A 19,959-nucleotide genomic window follows, 5' to 3' on the forward strand; every position below is an offset into this window, starting at 1 on the left:
CAGACAGTTTTGTGCAACTAAACTGTAAGCATTTTACCTTAAGTAAAACAGGAAGGAATCAGTCATCCAAATAAATTAGTATGCTTATGCTGTGCTTCCCCTCTTACCACAAACTACAAAAAGAAGTCTTTGTGGATAGATGGATGTGGGTTCTGGGGACATGCTCCAGAGGAGGTAAAGACATCCTAAGGATAACAGTCTCAATACAATCCAATATGATATTGTCTCTAAACAATCCTGACGAAGTGAGGAAAAGACAATGGCTAATGGGCATGCCTGTCAGGTGCTAGTACTAGTGTATGAAAAAGATAAAGACTCCACAAAATTGTTTACATTGTTAGATTACAGATATTATTAGTTCCAAAACTTCAGGTGAAACTATAAAAAAATAATCTGATAGGTAAATTGTATATGCAGTGTCTTTACAAGCTGGTTAGGAAATAGGCAGAACGTTCTGTATTCTCCATTTTCTGCATCTTCACTGAAGATATGTTTTAGATAAATAAAAGTCTTTTAAATTAATACCGAGAAAATTAGGTGGAATGATAAGCACACATCATAGAAAGGAAATCACACTAAAACTACCCCAGCCTTCCCCCCCTCCCGCCACGATATTAAGCTTAATGCATTTGCAAAAAAAATGAAACTATTAGTAAAATAAAGGTGACAAAGGTCACTGCTCATCCTGGATGGTATCAAAAAGCAGACATATAGCTGCTGCATAGCTGTCCTTCAGTATTTAACATACAGTTTTAGAAACGGAGGCCAACCTCTACATAAGAGTAAAACAAGCAGTGTATACCATAAGCAGGGAATTTGACCTGGAAAACAACCATCCTTTCACAAGTGCTCCTTGAGGAAAAACTTGACCCTGCCAGCTGAAAATTAACTGGAGGAGAGGAAAAAAACAGCAAAAGTCCAGAAAACTTGAGAGGTATTGGTATCATGCTCCTAACTTGATGCTAACAAAGACAGCTTTATGAAGTTGGTTCTGGCTGAAGGTTATTTGTTACTGTTAAGAGTATGTTGTGGACACTTTAAAAAGCAGGATCCACCAATCCACTATTGTGGAGGCAGAGCTTGTCGTTCTGATTCATGGAGGAGTCACTGAGACTACTGATGTGAACCATGTTATTAAAAGAAAAAAAGTTAATACATACTCTTTCCAGATGTTACATGATCTGTGTTTGTAATTGCACACTTAACGCAAATAGTGCTGGACTTTAAATCAAGCCACCTTGCCATTTTAAAAGGAGAATATCTAATAATAGGGGTTCTTTAATAGTAGGGAAGAAAGGGCACCTCCTGGCTCATAATTAGAAAATTTAAATTGGCAGTAAGATGCAGTTCTTAACTGCAAAGCTAAAGAGTTATTTAAACAATTCAACAGTGTAACAAGTAAATTCATCACAACCTGAAGTCCTTAAATTGAACTTGGATGTGTCTCTTAATAATGTGTTCTAGTTCAATTGCAGATTTATTGGACTTAACAGCAAGCACGGGCATGTTAGGGAAAGCAATTTCTTCTACTGAAGGAATTAATGCTTGAGATTATTTTGCCTGGTATTGTACGGCAGATAAGACTCAGTGATTCCTTTGCTGCTCAGAGTCTATGAGCCCCAGTGGATGCACTGATTCTGATTTTGTTAATACCAAAAGAGTCAGGCTAGACCATACATGGCTTAGAAATTTCTTGACTTCCAAATTTCTTGGTAACAAGTTCGCTTTGATTAGTGTAACAAGAAGATTTTTTTTTCATTATTTTCAGTTAATTGGTAAATGTCCCTTCAGACTTCGCTTAACTGGCAGCTGATTCCTCCACACCACAACAGTATGGTCATGTTCCACTAACATTCAGCAACAAGATCAAAGGGGGCAGGGGAAAAAAAAAAAAAAAAAGAGACCATTTACAGAAGATTGTGGTTCTTCAAAGAGTCCTCCACTGCGCATCTGCACCATTACTGGTTGGTTGTTGCTCTAACAACAACGTAACACCTGAAACCTTGAGTTCGCAATACAATTTCTACTGACCCTAGAACTCTATTAAATGTACGCAATAAGCAATGTGTTCATGCAATAGATGGCCCAGAAAATAATATAGCAAGTAAATGGATTTCAATTTCAGGATAGGTAGTGTATTTGCAGTAGCACATCAGTTTCTTGAAGATTATCACCACTCAATTACCTACTAAAAGCTGCTATTTTGACACATTTTAGGATGTATCATTTCTAGATATACATTTTTGACCACTCAAGGCAGAATAAAAATTGTCATTTTTTCACCCAGATTCCATGCATGCGCCCTCATACATGGGCACCTTGTCCAGTCTTTTTAAACTCCTAATGTTTTTTCAGCAGGATGCCTTTGCCACAGAGGGATGCTGTTGAACAAACAAGGCACATCCTCTTTCAGAGGAGCTGGATCAGCTCCTCTGTGTGTAGTGCGCAGCTGTCAGTTCTGAGAATGAGAACCCCTCACACAGGATGGATAAGGCTCCGAGCAGCTGAACAGCCTGCTAAGCGACAGCCAGCAGAAAGAACAAATTCCTGCTCTCCACTCTCTAGTTATTCAATTAATGCATGACAATTTCTGTGATTAGGATTCCCATCTTAGTTCCTTAAAGTAGTTAAAGTAGGGTAGACCAGGGTAGTCTGCTATCTATCAAAGCAACCCCAGGTTTTCAAATGAGGAAAGCAGTATGAAGTAGAAATATTTTAAAATTATAGATAGCTTTATTTTATCAGTGCTTATTTTGCGCTGATTTCAAGTCTGGGTATTTATAACAAATATTTCTGAAGCAAAACTGTAAAAAGATGGAAAAATAACTGTGTTTAGTCTAAACCAGAAAGTATGTGTCTGTCATTCCATCACCTTCCAAGCAAAAAATAAGCACATTATGATTGTAAACATGGCCTGTCTTTGCCAGGGTAGATGTCCAGTGCAATAAACTGCAACAGAGGATCATTATCCCCTAAAACCTGCTCTTTCCTTCTGCCACTGGAGTCTTGACATAAAATGTGATTGAAATCTATAACTTCAATTTCAAATAGGTCTTTAAATTTCAGTGATGATTGGCATTCAATAAATTAACAGCCCTTCAAATATATTTCTTCTATATAAAAGACCACCACCCAAAGAAACCTACATCAATTAAAGAACTCAACAAAGCTTCTCTTCAAAAGAGGCTTCAGTAAAGGTGGCTAGACGTTTTACTGGAAACAATAAAAATTAAATCATCTGACAAAAATATTATTTATAAAGCTATTTTTAACCTTTTGAGTTTTGTTTTATTTAATAACATGCCTATCATACATAAAATGGACTTCTGATTAAAAAATGTGATATATTAAATTGTGCTTCTAAACACAGATAAAAAGGTGAAGTACACCATATTTATTCAAATACTAGACTCTTGCTATAAAAATATGAAGCAACACAAAATACTTTAAAAATTAAAACATTTGTGCATTTCTTCAGAATTGTTTTTCTGATTAATTGTGCACTTCCTCAAAACAAATTTTCTCCACAACAAAGCTTCCCAGATTTAAAAATATGTTTCAAATTAAAACCCAAAACAAACCCCCCAAAATGCACCACAGAACTCACACTGTCTAGTCATTTGCCTCTTCAGCTGTGATGACTTCCAGTTTACAAGAACAGGTGATGGGGACAAACCCCTGGAATGCTCCAGCATCCCCCACTTTCTTGGGCAGAGTACTGCACCGCTACCACCTCTCATTAGCTTCACTTTCTGCAAGGCAGGAAAATAAAGGAACTGATCAAACTAGCAGACAGAAAGTGAAAAACAGGACAAAAAAAAAAATCAAAATCCAGTGTACATCTCCTCTAGTAGTATTTCTTTAAGCCTATCCCAAAAAATACTATGTGTTACTTTTTAATGCAACCTTTTTTAAGATGAAATTTTCAGTGGCCAGGAGTTCTATTTTCTTCTGCTCCAGTCCAAACTATTCACAAACAATAGTCAACAACCTGTTAACACTTACATGAATATTTAACCTTAGGTGGATGAATATTCATCACTAAGGTCTCAGATAGAGTGCCCATGTGAGGGTAGCTGGACTTTGGCAAGTCTGGAAGACCCTGACTCCAGCCACACTGCTGTTTCATTTCATGCATCAGGATGCTGCAATGCCTTCTGCTCTCACAGATTCCTTCCTCTTATTTTAATTTATTTCTGGAGTTAATTACTTAAGCACTAACCCAAATCTCTGCCCCTTCACCACCCAGCCCATTAACACCTTTCCAACAAGTTAGCGTGTGCATGAAAGAGCAGGAGTAGACACCATGTGTTTAGGTTGCAGAGCACCTTCAGAGCATGGAAATCCCCAGCAGCTTTTATCCATTCTCGCAATAGCTCCCTCTGTTTTGACCCATTTCTCAGAAGACTCTAGTAAACTTGGGCTTGATCAATGAATAAATATCATGTTCTGAACAACATAATAGTTTTGGGTAAAAGCTGGTCAAACTATTTGACAAATGTTTACAAATCCAATATCTGATTATAAATTAAAAGTTGCAATTATATAGCTGTACTGAGAAAATCACATATGGAATTATGTCAAAGATTTGGGTTTTCATTCTTACTTAATAGTTTGGATACATATTGCAAACTAATCTTTCCATAAGTTATACTTTTCTCATTTTTACCACTTCTTTTCTAGTGGGTATCCTGGTATACCTATCAAGCAACGGCTGTTTCTGCCTCTTAACTGCTAGTGAACAATATGAAACACCTTAAGTACCAAGCACTGACTATTTGCAACAAAAATCTTCTAAAATGTGGGAGTTTATGAAGTATTTAAGTAAATAGCTTTGTCACCCAGCTATACATGGGTGAGTATTTCCTTACAAGGCATAACTAGACTACAGATTTAATTCATTAGCTGCGGGTAAATTATTACTTCATTGATTTGTATTTTAAGCCTCATTGATTATCCAGTTGAGAAACATTACCTACAGAAGGATACCAATGGAATAGGTACCATACAATAACAATAACTTCCAGAGTAGAAGTCTAGTACACAATTAAGAGAACAATGTCGACTCAAATATTTTTTCCAGAAAAAGCAATCTGAAGTAATCTCTAAAACAAAGCTATTTGACTTGTTTGTTTTGAGGAAGGAGAAAAGAAAAAAAAGATTTTCCTTCAAAGGAGAAATTATTAAAATAAGCAAGTGTTTACAAAATTAATAAGGGACAACTTGTTTCTGCCAGATTTTTCCCTGTTTCTGTCAATAGTTATTAAATAAAAACACCTGAGGATGTTTTCATGATGATTTAATCCCCCAGCAAATAAACTTCTGGTGTTCCCACTTTGCCTTTTCTGAAAGTCTGTGCCCTGCTCACCAGCCAAAGTGACTGAAAAGCTTAAATCTTATTTTCAGAAGTAACCTGGGTAGACAGGTGCCAAGTGCTATTTATGTTTCCTTAAAAAGAGGTTGCTACAATGATTACTTAATAGAGGGTAGATTTTTACTATTCAGACCCTTACTAGAGACGTATCAGGCTTCAATGGCACCACTAACAAAGCTGGCCACAATACACTAATTGCAATTCCTAACAATAAACTTCAGTTCTTTCCAACTACTCTGCTTTTTCTTGATGAAGTGATTTCTGTGACTCTTTATCCAGATGTGCCACTCTAAAGCCTAGAAATCTTCCTCACCTCTTTATTTTCTCCATGTTCCATTTAAGTGTGTTCTAGTGATAAAAAAAAGCACCTCCTTTTCTGTTCACATTTAAATGCTCAGTCTCAGACCTATGATTTCATTTCTGAAACAAAACATTTCAGGATGTCATCATTGCAAACACCTTAGGCTGAGTGAGAGGAAATTGCACATATGTGAAAATTTTGAATCCAGTATGAGTCGAAAGACAGACAATTTTAAGAACTTTCTTCATGGATTTCTTCCCTTCCCTTCCTCTCCCCCCTCCCCCTACTATCAAGTACACTAAAGAAAGAAAATGGAGGCCCCTGGGTGGAAGTCACAAACTTCTGGACAATACGTACTGACTTCTAATTATTTCATCACAGAACACTTGGAGAGAGCAAAAGGGAAACCAGCACACTAGAGACCTCCTCTCTCTGTCTCTTCTAGTGAAGAGCTAACAAAACAAAGAAAAAAAATTCAAAAAACAAACATACCACAAAAACCTCAGAAGTCCCTTGATCTGGAAACCTCCTTTAATCACCTGAACACAGGTGATCTGAACACAGATCTCATACACCCTGCAGTGCAAGAGCATACACTAAGCAGTTGTATCACCAAACGCATCATATCACAAACACTTGTCCAGTCAGAAGTCTGACACTTTCACAAGTTGCCTACCAGGAAAGGTTCTACCCACTGAGCTTTCACAGTCATATCCTTTCCCTCAGGTAGATCCTGTAACACACTATATGAATTTGAAAATCTCAGTCCTTAAAGAAGCTGTATTTTTCTATTCACAGAGTATTAAAAAGACTTTCTCATCTCCTCTCGAGATACGCACTGCTCAATCACAGACAAAAATCTTTCTTCAGGGTAGGTCTTGGACCTACCCAAGGCTAAAGAATTTAGCTTTTCATCTGCCCTAACTGCTGCTGTCAATACAAAAGCACTCTCCTTGCACCTGTACAGATCAAAAAGTACCCTGCTTTCCTTGCTTGCAAAAAAAAAAAAAAAAAAAAAAAAAAAAAAAAAATTCCTTACAGGAACAAAAAGCGTATGCAAAAGAGGGAAGTTTACTCAGTTCATTTTCCCTTCAGACATGTTATGAGCACTGCTTAGAATCCAACAGAACAGAAAGCATATGAAAAAACCACACAGTTTCATGGCTGAACTTTCTTGGTGAGACCTCCAGAACATCTCTGATTCTTTAGCCCGCAGACTCTCGATTCAGCAGTAGGGCTTCAACAGGGCTGCCACACTGAGCTATAGTTCTCAGTTTACTTGGCTCCTCTGGCAGGAATCATCAGTGACCTTCACTAAAAGGTAAATTCAGGATTTCCATGAAGAGTTTGGCTAGACTTGGGTCCCAAAGTCAAGTGATCAACATGGAACTGCTCACAACCCCATACCATTTCCCCAATAATTTTTTCCTTTTAGCTTACAGTATCCTCTTCTTCAGAATCTCCCTATAAGTAACATTGCAGTAGTGAAGCTCCTATCCCGTAAACACTCTCAAATTGCAAAAAATCACCATACATTAACACTGATGTCTTCTAAAGGAGAAGAAATCAAAATTACGGTGCCATACGATAATTGTCAATCTGATACAGAAATGGCTCTTGAAACAGCAGAGCTCCCTACAAGGAAGCGAAGACATTTTGCCCAGTGTAACTAGCACACTAGGTCTTGCTTCTCACTTTACCTACCACCGTGAAATGGCAGGAGAGGAAATACGCAGCAGTAAAGACACTTGGAAGAGGATGCAAGATCTTTGAAGCTGAAAGCACCTTACAAACAACCATGTCTCGGAAGAAAGAATTAACCAGTTTGAAATGTGACAAGCTTGTATTTATAGTGATAAAAAGCATGGATAAAAAGAATATACGGACAAAGAAAGGCATTCTAGCTCAAGCACTTAAAGAAATAAAACAAGTTTTATATGTCATGGTGGTGACGTCACACATTGTTTTCCAAATGTTCATAACAATATTTTCTGCCTGGTAGCCTTTAAACGATGAAAAATAGAAAGCAAATTTATCCAAAAGGTCCTAAAATGACAGCAATCTTTTTTTTTTCCAAAGCTGTATAAAAAACCCAAGCTGTCAGTCTGCATCTACTTTGTGACTACAGGATGTTTGCAACATGGCTTTGAGAAAGGAGCTCTGCTGAAGTGATACTCTGCTGTGCCTTCCAAGCGTCTTTGACAAAGAGCAGTAGTGTCCATAGCTTCTACTTCTCCTCCTCCTCCATGATGATGGAATAATAAAAAAAACTGGTACACCAACTTAACTTTACTTCTTAAGTAAGCTTCTGGAAGCTATGGCCTCCAGCTGTTTCCTTCCCAGGAAAGCATATCAGTAGCTGATCAGGATCTCTCCCCAGCACTTAGGGAAGAAATGTTACCAGTTCTAGAGCCCACATCTTCCACACAAAACACGAAGTCAAATTTTGCCCCTTGCAGACAGAACTTAGCACGGAAGCAAATATTGTATCATAAAAAATAAAAGCTTAATGCAGGATCAAGTCAGAATTATGGAGCACAATTTAAAATTACCTAATATGCAATGTAAGCAGGACAAAGTAAGCCAAGTGAAGCCTAATAGTGCGCAATGTTAACCACCTTAATCTTTCACTGAGGTTAACTGCTAGTCAGTGAAGACTTAGCAATCTGGCAGAGTCAGAATGCCCTCTTCCAAGAATGAAACATAGGTAGAAAAGTTGGCTCATCAATTTATGAATTACATGTATTAAAGGAGGTTTTACAAAGGTATTTACTAACAACTTATTTCGACTCCTATAGATTTCCAAGGAAAGACGGAAGTCTGTAACATGGTTTAAAGTTGCTTTCTAAAAAGCAACTCTCCTGTATGTTTAGGGTGCTTCATATACATTTTTCAAGTGTATTTTGCCCTTGATCATTAAATAAGCACAGAGAGCAATTTAGCATCAAGGAGTAGTAATTTTCCATGTCATGGAAAAAAACAACTTATTGTAAAGTGATTATAAAATTCTGTATGAAGAGCAAGAAGAAGAAAATTAATTCAATAATTTTATGTCATGAATGACAAATGTATGCTTACAAATGTTATCTGAAAGACAACAACAAAATAACTCCAAAATGCTATCAGAAATGTGAGTAGTTCAGGTCATTGGGGAGAATTTTCCTTTATTGGGGTCTCCCTAGATCCCCACCACAAACTGCATTTTTGTTGGTTGGGGGTTTTTTTGGGGGGTGGCAGGTATTGTTTTGAGATTTGTTTGTTTTTATCTCCAAAGAACACCTTAGCAGAAGCTATCAGCTTTGACAGAACACCAAAATTCTGGCACTGAACCATAAATTGACCATTACCATAAAAAGAGCTGCTAAATGAGAAACCATGTGCTCAGTATAAAACTAATTTCATGCTTTCAAAAGCACACAGTGGCTTCTAGCAAGATAGTGGCCCTGGGACTTGCAAAGACAGATTGGCTAATACAAATGGTGTGTGCTCCTGATGCAGTCTGCTTAGCCAAGCTTTACATGTACTGGCAGTAAATGGAAATTCTCGAATCTTCTGTCAAACAAATACACACTTATCTATAACTTTAGAGCTGAAAGCTATAAAACAGCTGCCTCATAAATATATTTAGCAGGAAAACGCATGAGCTGTCCTAGTTCCTCATCAAAAAAAAAAACCCCACAGCAGTCTTTACATAGTAAGCACAGACATTTCTATAGCAAGCAGGAAAAACATTTTAATAAATATTTTTTCAGCATCTTCCTTTCTTTTATTTAAAAAATTACTATCAGCAAATGCTAATATCATCATAGCAGGTCTCACCACAAAGTAAACATATTAGCAGTTAATAAGTAACTCAGTTGAACTAATTTTTTGTGTTCTGCTATAGGTGAAATTCTCAACAAAGAACTTTTTTTTTTTTAACACATACGTACAAAGTCTATTTAGTTTACGATAATGCTTCTTTTGAGCTTAAAGATTTACTACTAGAACTTCACAGGCTACCTTTAGCACACTATCTGTTCCCTTAAATAAAACTTACTGCACTAAATCTCAAATTTAACTGGTTAGGGAGAAGCGACAGCAATTTTATACCCTTCTCAAAGCAAGTTGTCAGTGCAAATGAATTACTGGAAGCTATCCTGAACATGACAGGTCATAACTTTCAATATTAGCAGTGACAGACATATGCAAGATGTCAAATCCAGTATACAATTTATTTCATTCTCTACTTTCTTAGTTTATCTGGAGAATCCGACAGCTCCAGTGTTTTACATATCATTATAACTATAATTTGAGATTTAACAAGCCTGAAAGCAAGCTCTGGTATGAGGTATTTAGTCACACTGCTAATTAGCTTCTTTCAGTAACAATAATACAGCATCACTGGCATGTTCCAAAAACATTTAAAATGCATAGGAAGTCACCTACTGGAAAGATGCCCTCTGCAAACAGCAAGCAAGGAAAGGGAGCTTGCCACATATTTAGAGTTACTTTTAATACTGAGATAAGAAGAAGAAAAGAAAAATATGCATTATATGCCTTGCCATTTTTCTTACCCTTTCCACCGGAATAACTAAAACACAAATGACATGCACACAGAAACACTGCCAAACATGTAAGCATCCACTCTCAATATCGTATCACAAAGCAATTCAGTGAAGTTTAATAATAAAAATCATGCTTACCTCTACTGGGAAGTCCACTCCACATTATGGCAATACTATTTAAGCAGCTTAAACAGCAACCAAGTTACATAAACAAAACTTCCAGTATGTGACCAATATGATCTATGGTGTTACAGAGACTTGGCTCCAGCCCTGATCAGCGGTGTGACAGTACACTGTTATACCAGTGCAGCCTCAAATCTTCCCAGATGCCGGCTTATTGCATTGCTCATTGAAAATCCTTCACACGCTGGCAACATTTTAGGGAAGGACAAGCACACTCTGAGTCATTTGTAAAGAAAGCAAAGCAATTTCAGTTCTGTATCTTCATGCGTTCCGAAACACAGAGCACTGTCAAAGTAGAAGTCTGAGGTGAATTTATGCTGAGAAACAGGCAACCCAAGCCTTCATTATCAATGCATGGAATCAGCTACAGTGATCAAATTCAAACAAACCATTAAAAAAACCCGATACGATTATGAAAGGCTCTACAGATTCAGCTCCAAACCACACAGAGCAAAGAATCGTCTATCTAGACTGTGTAAATGTTAAAAATAGCTCTGTCTTTTCTACAATGAACATGAGACAGAGGAGAATCAGTAGCCTGTATTGTGATGAGGTTCATTATTGGGGGGGGGGGAAATCAAGCAATAAAAATTAATGATTCCTGACAGCTTTTCTAAATAAGATTAATTTACAATTATGCAAATGAACAAATAAGTATTTCTTAACCACATAACAGACAAAGTCTGTTATATATAAAAACTAGGATATATATCAAGAAGCAGCATAAATATTTGGATGAAAAATTTTAGAATACTGACCCAGCAAAGATCTGTACAGTCCAGCAGATTAAGTATTTATACCAAAAAAACCAAAAAAAAAAAAATCAACCCTTAAAAGCGTGACATTACATGGCCATTGTCTTTCAAAAACAACAATAATTTTTAATTACTTACTATGAAAAATCTCCATGGCTTATTAAATTCATGCTCTTCCTACTCCCACACAGACTTCCTGCTATGAATATCTTTTTGTCTTTTCAGGTATTTTATACGTTTTCCTTCCAAAAAAAGAGGGCATGTGTCGCTGTGCATACTCACACCCACAAAGGTACACAACATAATAAGAATCAGATGTAATCACAACTGGGTTAAGTTTGCGAAGGAAGATACCAGAGTTTCTATTATAATACCTGTGCAGTTATCCAAACATGCTACTGTGTCATGAGACAACTATGAGGGAAATTTTGGCAAGATCTTATCCCAGATGAGGATACTTACCGTACAGAGAGAATATCTGATTTACTTTTGCAAGATAAAGATAATAAGCAAATCTTAGTTATTATTTTATGTTTTTCAGTCATTTTAATACAGAAACCACTGTTGGAAATACACACAGAATAAAAATTATTACTCTGCATTTAGAGATCCCTTTTCATCTCAGCTGTCTACACCTGTAAACTGTGGGTCACATCCTTGAAAGAGAGGGTGAAGAAATCCTTGCACCAATACAAACTCAACTGATTTCACGAGCTCTCCAGGCCACGGCCCGGGCTGTTTAAATGACAAGGGAGACCTCCCAAACTGAGCAGAAGTTGTGTCGTCAAAATTCCTGCAGCCATTCCCAGCTTGGAATCATAGCTGGTGAGCAGCTGTATTTTTGGTCCTAGACTCTAGAACATCTGATTATCTGATGTCTTAAATGCTGGTACTTTACCACAGCATAACTGCCCCTGAAGAGAGGTTAAACTCTCCAAGAACGAATTTTGCAGAGAATTTTGATGTGAGAATGTATTTATGCAAACTAGTGGCAAACAGTGTCAACTGTGGCAGCCAATTTTATTTTGAAACCCTTCCCCACTCCACCCAAAGTACCGCCCCCCATAAACTGCTTTTTTCCATGCGAGTCACATACTCCGTTTGCTTACAAACATCATTCATGTGCTCCTCACCTCCAAGAGAATGAAGGGAAGGCTACAGATGAATAATTAGTCTGATAACCTTTACCAACTCCAAAAAAGGTTGGGTTTTCTTTTTGCTGTTAGGGAATTTTTGAATTTTTTGCTGTAATGCAGTTACTTAAAAACAACCAACCTCAATGAAACAATTTCCGTTTTTTTTTTCCTTGAAGACCACCAGTGAGTGCATCTAATCATTTTTATGAATTTTACCAGGACTTTCACAGTGCAGCTACTCAAACGCAGAACAAAGTACTATGGATCTAGTTTGTAGTTATTAGTAAACGAGAAATCATCTTTAATGTCAGCTCTGTCCCTTGATATTAACTCATCAACATTTTGTAAGGAGTATCAAGTGTACCAAAAGAATATAATAAATCTCCTTAATTTCAGAGCAGCTAATCATGAATGCTGTGAAAGAAAAATGGCAATCACTTATCATAAATACATTTCATATTGTAAGAAAAATGTTAACTTATGTAACATCACCTATTTCTTAAGTAAGTTGTGGAAGATGGAAAGAATGTGGAACCATTTACCAAATGCAATCTTCTTCAAAAGACTACTGAGTAAGAAAAGAAGTCAAGATACCCTGTAGTGAGAAGTGTAATACCAACAGTTTCTCAACAGCTCACTAATAAGTTGCATTACAGGAACACAACTCTCTTTATTATTATTAAATTGGAGAAAGGTAATAGTTTTGCTTTTTAGCAAGAGTCTAACCTTTCCCAAATAGAAAAACAGATTTTTATCCAGAGTAGGATAGCAAAGCAGGGAGCAACCTCCCTTTCACACAGGGGCAGAGGGAGGAAGACCTAAGGTGTTGCTCCACTTTGTGCACCCACAGCAGCAGCTTGCTTCATACTGCTTTCCAAAAGGTTGGGCTGTAGGCAGCAGACATACAAGGCAGAGCAAGCACCGACCTTCTACAAGTCTAAAAAAGGTTTTGGCATACCACAAGAAAGAGTAAGCTCACAGTGCTTTCTGTTACCCTCCTCTTCTCTGTAGACTTACACACCGATTCTGTAGCTGTGCATGCACACATTTAGTAGGACTCAGCTCACAAACTTTTTCAAGATACTTTTAGTTGCTGCTTAGCACTGCTCTGAGTACTTGGTAGAATAATTCATAAAGATCTTCTGTAATAAAAATCAGATTATCTTTGTTCTTTTTTTAGAAAAATGAAAGACAAACTTTTGATAAGGAATTTGAGGACCTACATCAAGAGGCTTAAAGTAAGCAAAAATTCTTTTCTCCATTAAGTTGGCACAAAGCACTGAGATGGCAACTAAGCTACCTGTCAGAAAGAAAGTCGGCCCAGCGAAGGATTCAAACTTACACATAAAAGGCTTCCATTTAGGATCAGAATTGTCTGACAACTAAAAACCAAGGAAAAACCCCACTGAAATCAGAGTAATGCACTGCAGTTTCATTCTGTTGTAAGAGACCATTGTTTAATCCTGCACTGACATAGTCACCTGGCAAGGTAATTTCTTTACAGTTTCATTAAAAAAAGTCTTCCTCATATGCACCAGGCCAAACATGGTCATGTGGATTTAAGGCTATCTGGATTATTTTCAGAATAATTTCTCAATGTCTACTAATGGTGAGTTTTACTTTTTGAGAGAAAGAAAAAGTCAAATGCTTAGAAAATTAAATATTAATCCAAACTAGATGTTTAAGAAGGTCCTTTTAATTTGACATGGCTGAAAACACTATTCACACTTCCTAAATCTAGACATTTAATTTTAAAAACTAATATGCAGGTCAGCTACATAGTCCATGGATCCTTTGAAGGTTAATTCTGAGCACTTTAATTGTAAGCTTCCTTGACTCCATTAACCTGAAAGGATGCCTAGACTTCCATCTCAATATGGCATCACACAAGGAGGCAACGCAGTCCTAATTTCTATTGCCAAAAGTGAAAAAAACCTGCTTTCTCCATGCTCCTTTGTGCTCCTCCCAGGTCCAAGATGGCTGTTTTACCATCTCCCATGCACGAGCATTACCAGGCCCTTTCTGTGAGCGGATTTAAGTCATGAACACAGCAGAAGTCTAGTCATGTATGTATTTATTTTGCTAGCCCAACACATCCCTGGCTGTCATTGCCGTGAGCCAGAGCCAGATCGCACAACTCTGTGTTGATCATTTCTCAGGAAATCATCCTGTTGTTATTTCCTCAGTACCGCAGGGGAACACATTAACTTGTAGGCCTGTAGGCCTCTTCCCTACTACGAGTCACAGCATAGGGTCCCACAGCATTTCCAAAACTGTCCCGCAAAGTCAGAGGTTTCAAGAGCAAGAAGGCAGAGCCGCTACCAGAATACACTGCCAGAGGACCGACCTCCCCATCTCGCTCCCAGCCAAACCTGCAGAAAGGTCTTGGAACGGGCGTCCACGAGTGCCACTCAGACCCCGGCGCACATCCACAACGGCCTAGGGCCCAGGAAAAAACCGATTCTGCTTTTGCCTGCTTCTAGAATTTGGGCGCTTTCTGGAACTAAAACGAAACTACCCTACCCATTTCCAGGGGTCTGTAAAATTCGGACTTGGACAGGTATTTCCCGTACACTCCCTCTTAGAACCGCAGCAACCGTTCCCAGGTTAGCACGGGGGCAAAGGACAGGAGGCCAGGAGGGATACCTGAGCTACCACCCCAGGAAACAAGTAGCGAGAATTCGTGGAGCAAAATCGGCGTCATCTCCACAGCGGAACGGGGGAGGAATGCAACGCAGCCACCGCCTGTGCCCGCCGGCGGCTCGCCGCCATCCGGCAGAGCGCTCGCTCCGCCGCCGGCGGCTGGGGCCAACGAGCGGCCGCCGCAGCCGCAGCCGCCCGGCCGGCAGCACCACCTCGCGGCGGTCGCGCGGCCGCGCCGCCGTTCCTGCCGGCCGCGTGCCGCCCCCGCCGCGCTCGAGCGCGGCCGCGCGTTAACCCGCTGGCAGGTAAGAGGCGGCAAGCGGCCCTGCGGCGGCCGAGTTGGCACCGCAGCCGCCAGACGGGCCCCCCGCTGAAGAGCCGGTACGGCCGCCCTGGTCTTCAGGGCGGCCGGTGGGAGCTTGCGTCCGCCGGGCACCTGTGACATGGTCGCCGCGGCAGGCTCCAGCGAGGCGGGCTGCTGAGAAGCCGTTAACAGGCCCAAGGCTGCAAAAACCCCTACCTTTTCTTTTCCTGTTTATACGAAATAACTGAAACAATTTCCATTTCAAGCTGCAGAAACAAATACACGCTTTCTTCTTTCCCTGAGACGTCATTTCTTTCCCTCACATGGAAGCCTGGCCGTAGCTCAGGTACGCCTGGCGCATGGGTAGGGATGGCTCCTGGGAGTGGTGCGGCTGACCAGCCTCAGCCTGAGCTGTCATGAGACAGGATGGGTACGAATGGTAAAGAACAATCGGTAACATAAGCAATTGCAAAGGCTATCTAACATCATACACCTTCCCAGGAGAATACTGTTTTCTTCGCCCGCGTGGTTTTTAACAGGAAGCTAAAGAAAATGAGTTCAGTGAGTGGATGAAATCACCAAAGCCTTCCAATTCAGTCAATTAATTTCTTGATTTGGTCAATATAAAGAAAAGCAGCTGTTAAACTTCATTTTAGATGCCATTTTACTTGCTGTGAAGTAACTAAAATTGCAGGCACAAGTACAATGGCAAAATAGCTTCTAGATTTCAGTAACGGGGTGGGGGAGGCAAAATAAATGAGTCTATAGAAACAGAGTAGGCTTTTTAGAAAAATATGTTGCTAAATAACTTTTGAAATTCTATGCTGATCGTACCCTTACTCAAGATACACAGAATTAACTTCAAAGTTATCTCTAAAAAGGTATTTAGAGTTCAAATATATAACAGTCCCCCTCATCTACACATTGTAGAGTATTATTGCCAAGACCTGGAATTCCACAGTTATCAAATCTTAGTAAACTTTTCAATAGTAGTACAACAAGGACCATTACCCATCACTGAAAGTTAGGAGCAATAAACTGAGGTTATGTTTTAAAACATGGTGGAAGTCAACTATTAAAAGGACGCTTTAAAACCACCTGAGGCCACCTATCACAGAGAGGACCTCAGAGAAGATGAATATGAAAATGTGTCTCATGACTCCTTTGTGTTCATCCCCATTTGGAAGAAAGTCCACCAAGAACCAGAGAGGCTGGAGGCAGTGATGGTGTACAGGTCAGTTCTGTCACACGGGATCAAGACAGTTCTGTCAGGTCTGTAATTTTGGTTTCTGTAGCGTCAACAAATACCTACAGTCACGTATATTCTACAGTCACCTTATTTTCCAACAGGAATATTACTAATTTCACATTCATCTTATGAAGACAAGGAAAACTCCAACCAGAGATTAGCAGGAACCTTTGCACAAAACTTCCTGAGGTGTGCTGCACTGTTCACTACCCACTTCATTAAAAGAGTATGTAGTTATAACAATGAAGGGACTATTTGCTTCCTTCACACGTGGAATAAAGTTTGTTCATTGGTGAAGTGAGATGAATATAATTTTTCTCTTACCACCTGCACAATTAATTCTGTTTACAATGTTAGCCAAAGAAATAGGAAAGGCAGACTCCCATTACAGGGGGTAATAACACTCCAGAGGGCACGGACTAAAACTGAGCCTGGATAATGTGAATTTATAAGAAAATTAATTTTTACTTATTTTTGGAAAGTATTCTTTGAGAACTACATTTCAGTAAATCTCCTACTGGCTTTTAAGCAGTATATTAAATTGTCTATGCAATAATAATAATAAACTGCCTATGCAAGACATTTCTTTCTTTTAAATGCTATGAAACCAACATCCTTCAGCTGTGAAAACAGAATGCCTATTTCAACATGCACTGGATAGACCAGCATAACTAGTCAATAACTAGGATATAGTGTAATATAGACATCAGTGAACAAAGCACAAAGAAACATGTATTCTTAACTCCTAAGCTGTACAGCAAGCCCAAAGCATGTGTTCCATCAAATGTAAAATATCCTCAGCATCAGAGCATTCTTTGGGCAACGGTGCCAGAGTATCAGCTGCGATACCCAGGAATGACAGCAAAGACATCAGATGCAGGGGTCCAGGTAACAAAAAGCAACAGAAAACATACAGTGCAAACACTTTATATGTTTTCTATCAGCACACAGAGGAATTTATATTAAATTAGAATGTCTCATAGATATTAAGCTATTTTAAGAATGCACACAAGTAATTTAGGTGTTATTCACTAGGAATTTAATCTTTGGACCACAGGCCTTACCCAGGTGAGGATAGTCTTACACTGCTTCGTTCTAAACCAAACAAAACAATACCACAGATTAAAAAAAAAGGTAAAATTCAGTTAACAGGAATCAAAATCATAAAAAAACAAAAAAGCAGTTTGACTTTAATGTAGTTTGACTGTTGCTATACAAAACCAAAGCAAATCCCCTCATGTGGTTAATAAAAAAATTCTCTAATAAAATTAATAAAACCTTTTTCATTAAGATTTGAGATCTCTTACTTCATCAATACCAAGTGTTAATAAGCAGCAACTTTTGTTTCTTCTAGACGATAATTCCTGAAGCCTGCAACATTTTATTTATCTTGCAACCCGAAAGGATGACTTGCTATACTTGCTTGAGATATAAAATAATAATTTTTAAGATCAACTTTGGCCCTTTTGGATTCTACAGAATGTCAAAACCCCCTGAAGATTCTTTAACAAAATAAGTGGAAGGAAGAAAGTATCTATTTCAACTATCAGTAAGAAAAGTATCCTTGAAGTAGTCTAACAAATTTTCTTCAATCCTGTTTGAACATCACAGAAAAAGGATAATCCTGCAGCAAAATCCTTAAAGTATGAACATCAAAGCAAGAGACCATGTGGCATACCAAGACCCCTTAAAAAAGGGAGGGAGAGTCACAACATCCTCACCCTTACCACCATATAAGATTCAATCATTTGTTCCGTCTGTTCACTTTCCTATGTGCGTAGAGAAGTAAGGAAATACTACGCTTCTCTCAGAATAGCTCTGAGCTGAGTCTAACACTGAAATAAAAAAACACAACAAAAAGCATGCTATGTGCTTTGCACCTTTTCATTACACATCTTAAATGCATTTTGCCCAAGCATTTGGGACCTTTGTCTAGTAAGTAAAAAAATATTATTTCAAGTTACTTCTCACTTGAATAAGAGTAATTAAAATGCAGACCACTGAAAGCAGAAACAATGAAAGGGGCGGGCCTGTAAATTCCAGCTCTCCTCCTCCTCTTCCCACCACTACATTTCTTTTAGAAGTTTCTGCTGTACATGTAACATCCTTCCAGAATTTTGTTTTGGGAACAAAAGCAGATGACAAAATACAGGACTATTTGAACCCACAACAGCTACTTTTAAATAGACCATCTCTCAACTACACAAAGCTCAACTCAGCCATTAATCATGCATTAATGCAATACTGCCTTAATACAAGTTGGCTTCATAGGAAAAGAAATACATGAGTAATTCTGAACATGACAAAATATTATTAGCTAGTAGTATTAATCTATATTAAGTTTAATGGTTATGTTGGGTGGGGAAGGTAGGGCTTAAAAGCATCCTCAGATTTCTTGACCAAAATCCAACATCTCATACTAATCATGTACCTGTGCTTGTACTTGCAAACAAAGTGCCAGGAGCTGTACTTGTAGGGAGTTTTCCATTATTTAGTTGCTTCACTCTTTTCAGGTGAGACTTCCCATTGTAATGAACTTGAGCTTGTGCTGCAGAATTCAGCTGTATATTGCACACTTCGCAGAAGGAAAACAGTATCTTCTTTTTTTCTTTGCTTAATTGATAGTCCTGTCTGTCATTCCTCAGTCCTTTTTCTTCAAAGCTCCATAGAACAGCTGGTTGATTCATAATCCCATCTTCAAAGACGTGGTCAGGACTTAATGGACGCTTCATACCTACAAAGCAAACAGACAAAATTGTTGCTAGAAGCAAACTAATAATGCTTACTACTAAATCAGCGTTTTCTTTTTTAAAATGCTATACAACATGAACCAAAGACCAGTTCTAACAAATAAAGTTCCAAATTGCAGAGGCGTCACTTAATAGAGAAATACACGCATTTGTGACACACCACAGAGCTCAGAAATAATAAGTTGGCAATATATCACAATCTGCGCAAAACAACAACTCGCAACAACTCATCATTTTGTTCTGCAAGCTCTGTATTTTCAAGCAGGTTTGTTATTGCATATAAGCAATTGTTTGTTATTGTTATAAGCAGAGGTTAAGATTATTTTCAAATACATTTCCTTCGCCTCACTGAAGACTGGTTCCAGAGCTTTTCACTTTCCAATGGCTGTAGCAGTACCCACTGCCCTAAATAAAATTATTCAACAAAAAGGATGCCAACAAGAGATGTTATTGAATACTACTGAACAGTAGACTATTCAAGTGAGACTAATGAATACTTTCTACTTTTATATACACCCAAATCTTCAGCCTTCATACAAGCATTAACATGTTGTCTATAGCAGTCCATCAATACCTTCACAATTAAAACTATTACACAGAGAAATGCCAGCTAGAAGTTAGTCTTATGGGAGCTACACAAATACACATTAAGTGACAGTCCCTGGACAACAATCCAAGAGCCTGAAATATGCACTTGTCTCTAGAGAATAAGAACTT

The 19,959-nt window shown here is 38.4% G+C and overlaps 1 protein-coding gene across 3 annotated transcripts in view; it reads right to left on the reverse strand.

Annotated features, from left to right (window-relative positions):
* The window catches only part of ZNF385B (zinc finger protein 385B), a gene marked incomplete at its 5' end in the record, with an annotated part of 138,817 nt that extends 119,593 nt beyond the window's left edge, over positions 1-19,224 (reverse strand). For all 3 annotated transcript variants that reach the window (XM_082001756.1, XM_082001754.1, XM_082001755.1), the window contains one exon: positions 18,924-19,224. In XM_082001756.1, the coding sequence (XP_081857882.1) occupies positions 18,924-19,224 (301 nt within the window). The remainder of the gene's footprint in view (positions 1-18,923) is intronic.
* Between the last annotated feature and the right edge of the window lie 735 nt (positions 19,225-19,959).

The sequence above is a fragment of the Phaethon aethereus genome (assembly GCF_964289735.1).
Source record: "Phaethon aethereus genome assembly, chromosome: 6".
Taxonomy (NCBI): Eukaryota; Metazoa; Chordata; class Aves; order Phaethontiformes; family Phaethontidae; genus Phaethon; species Phaethon aethereus.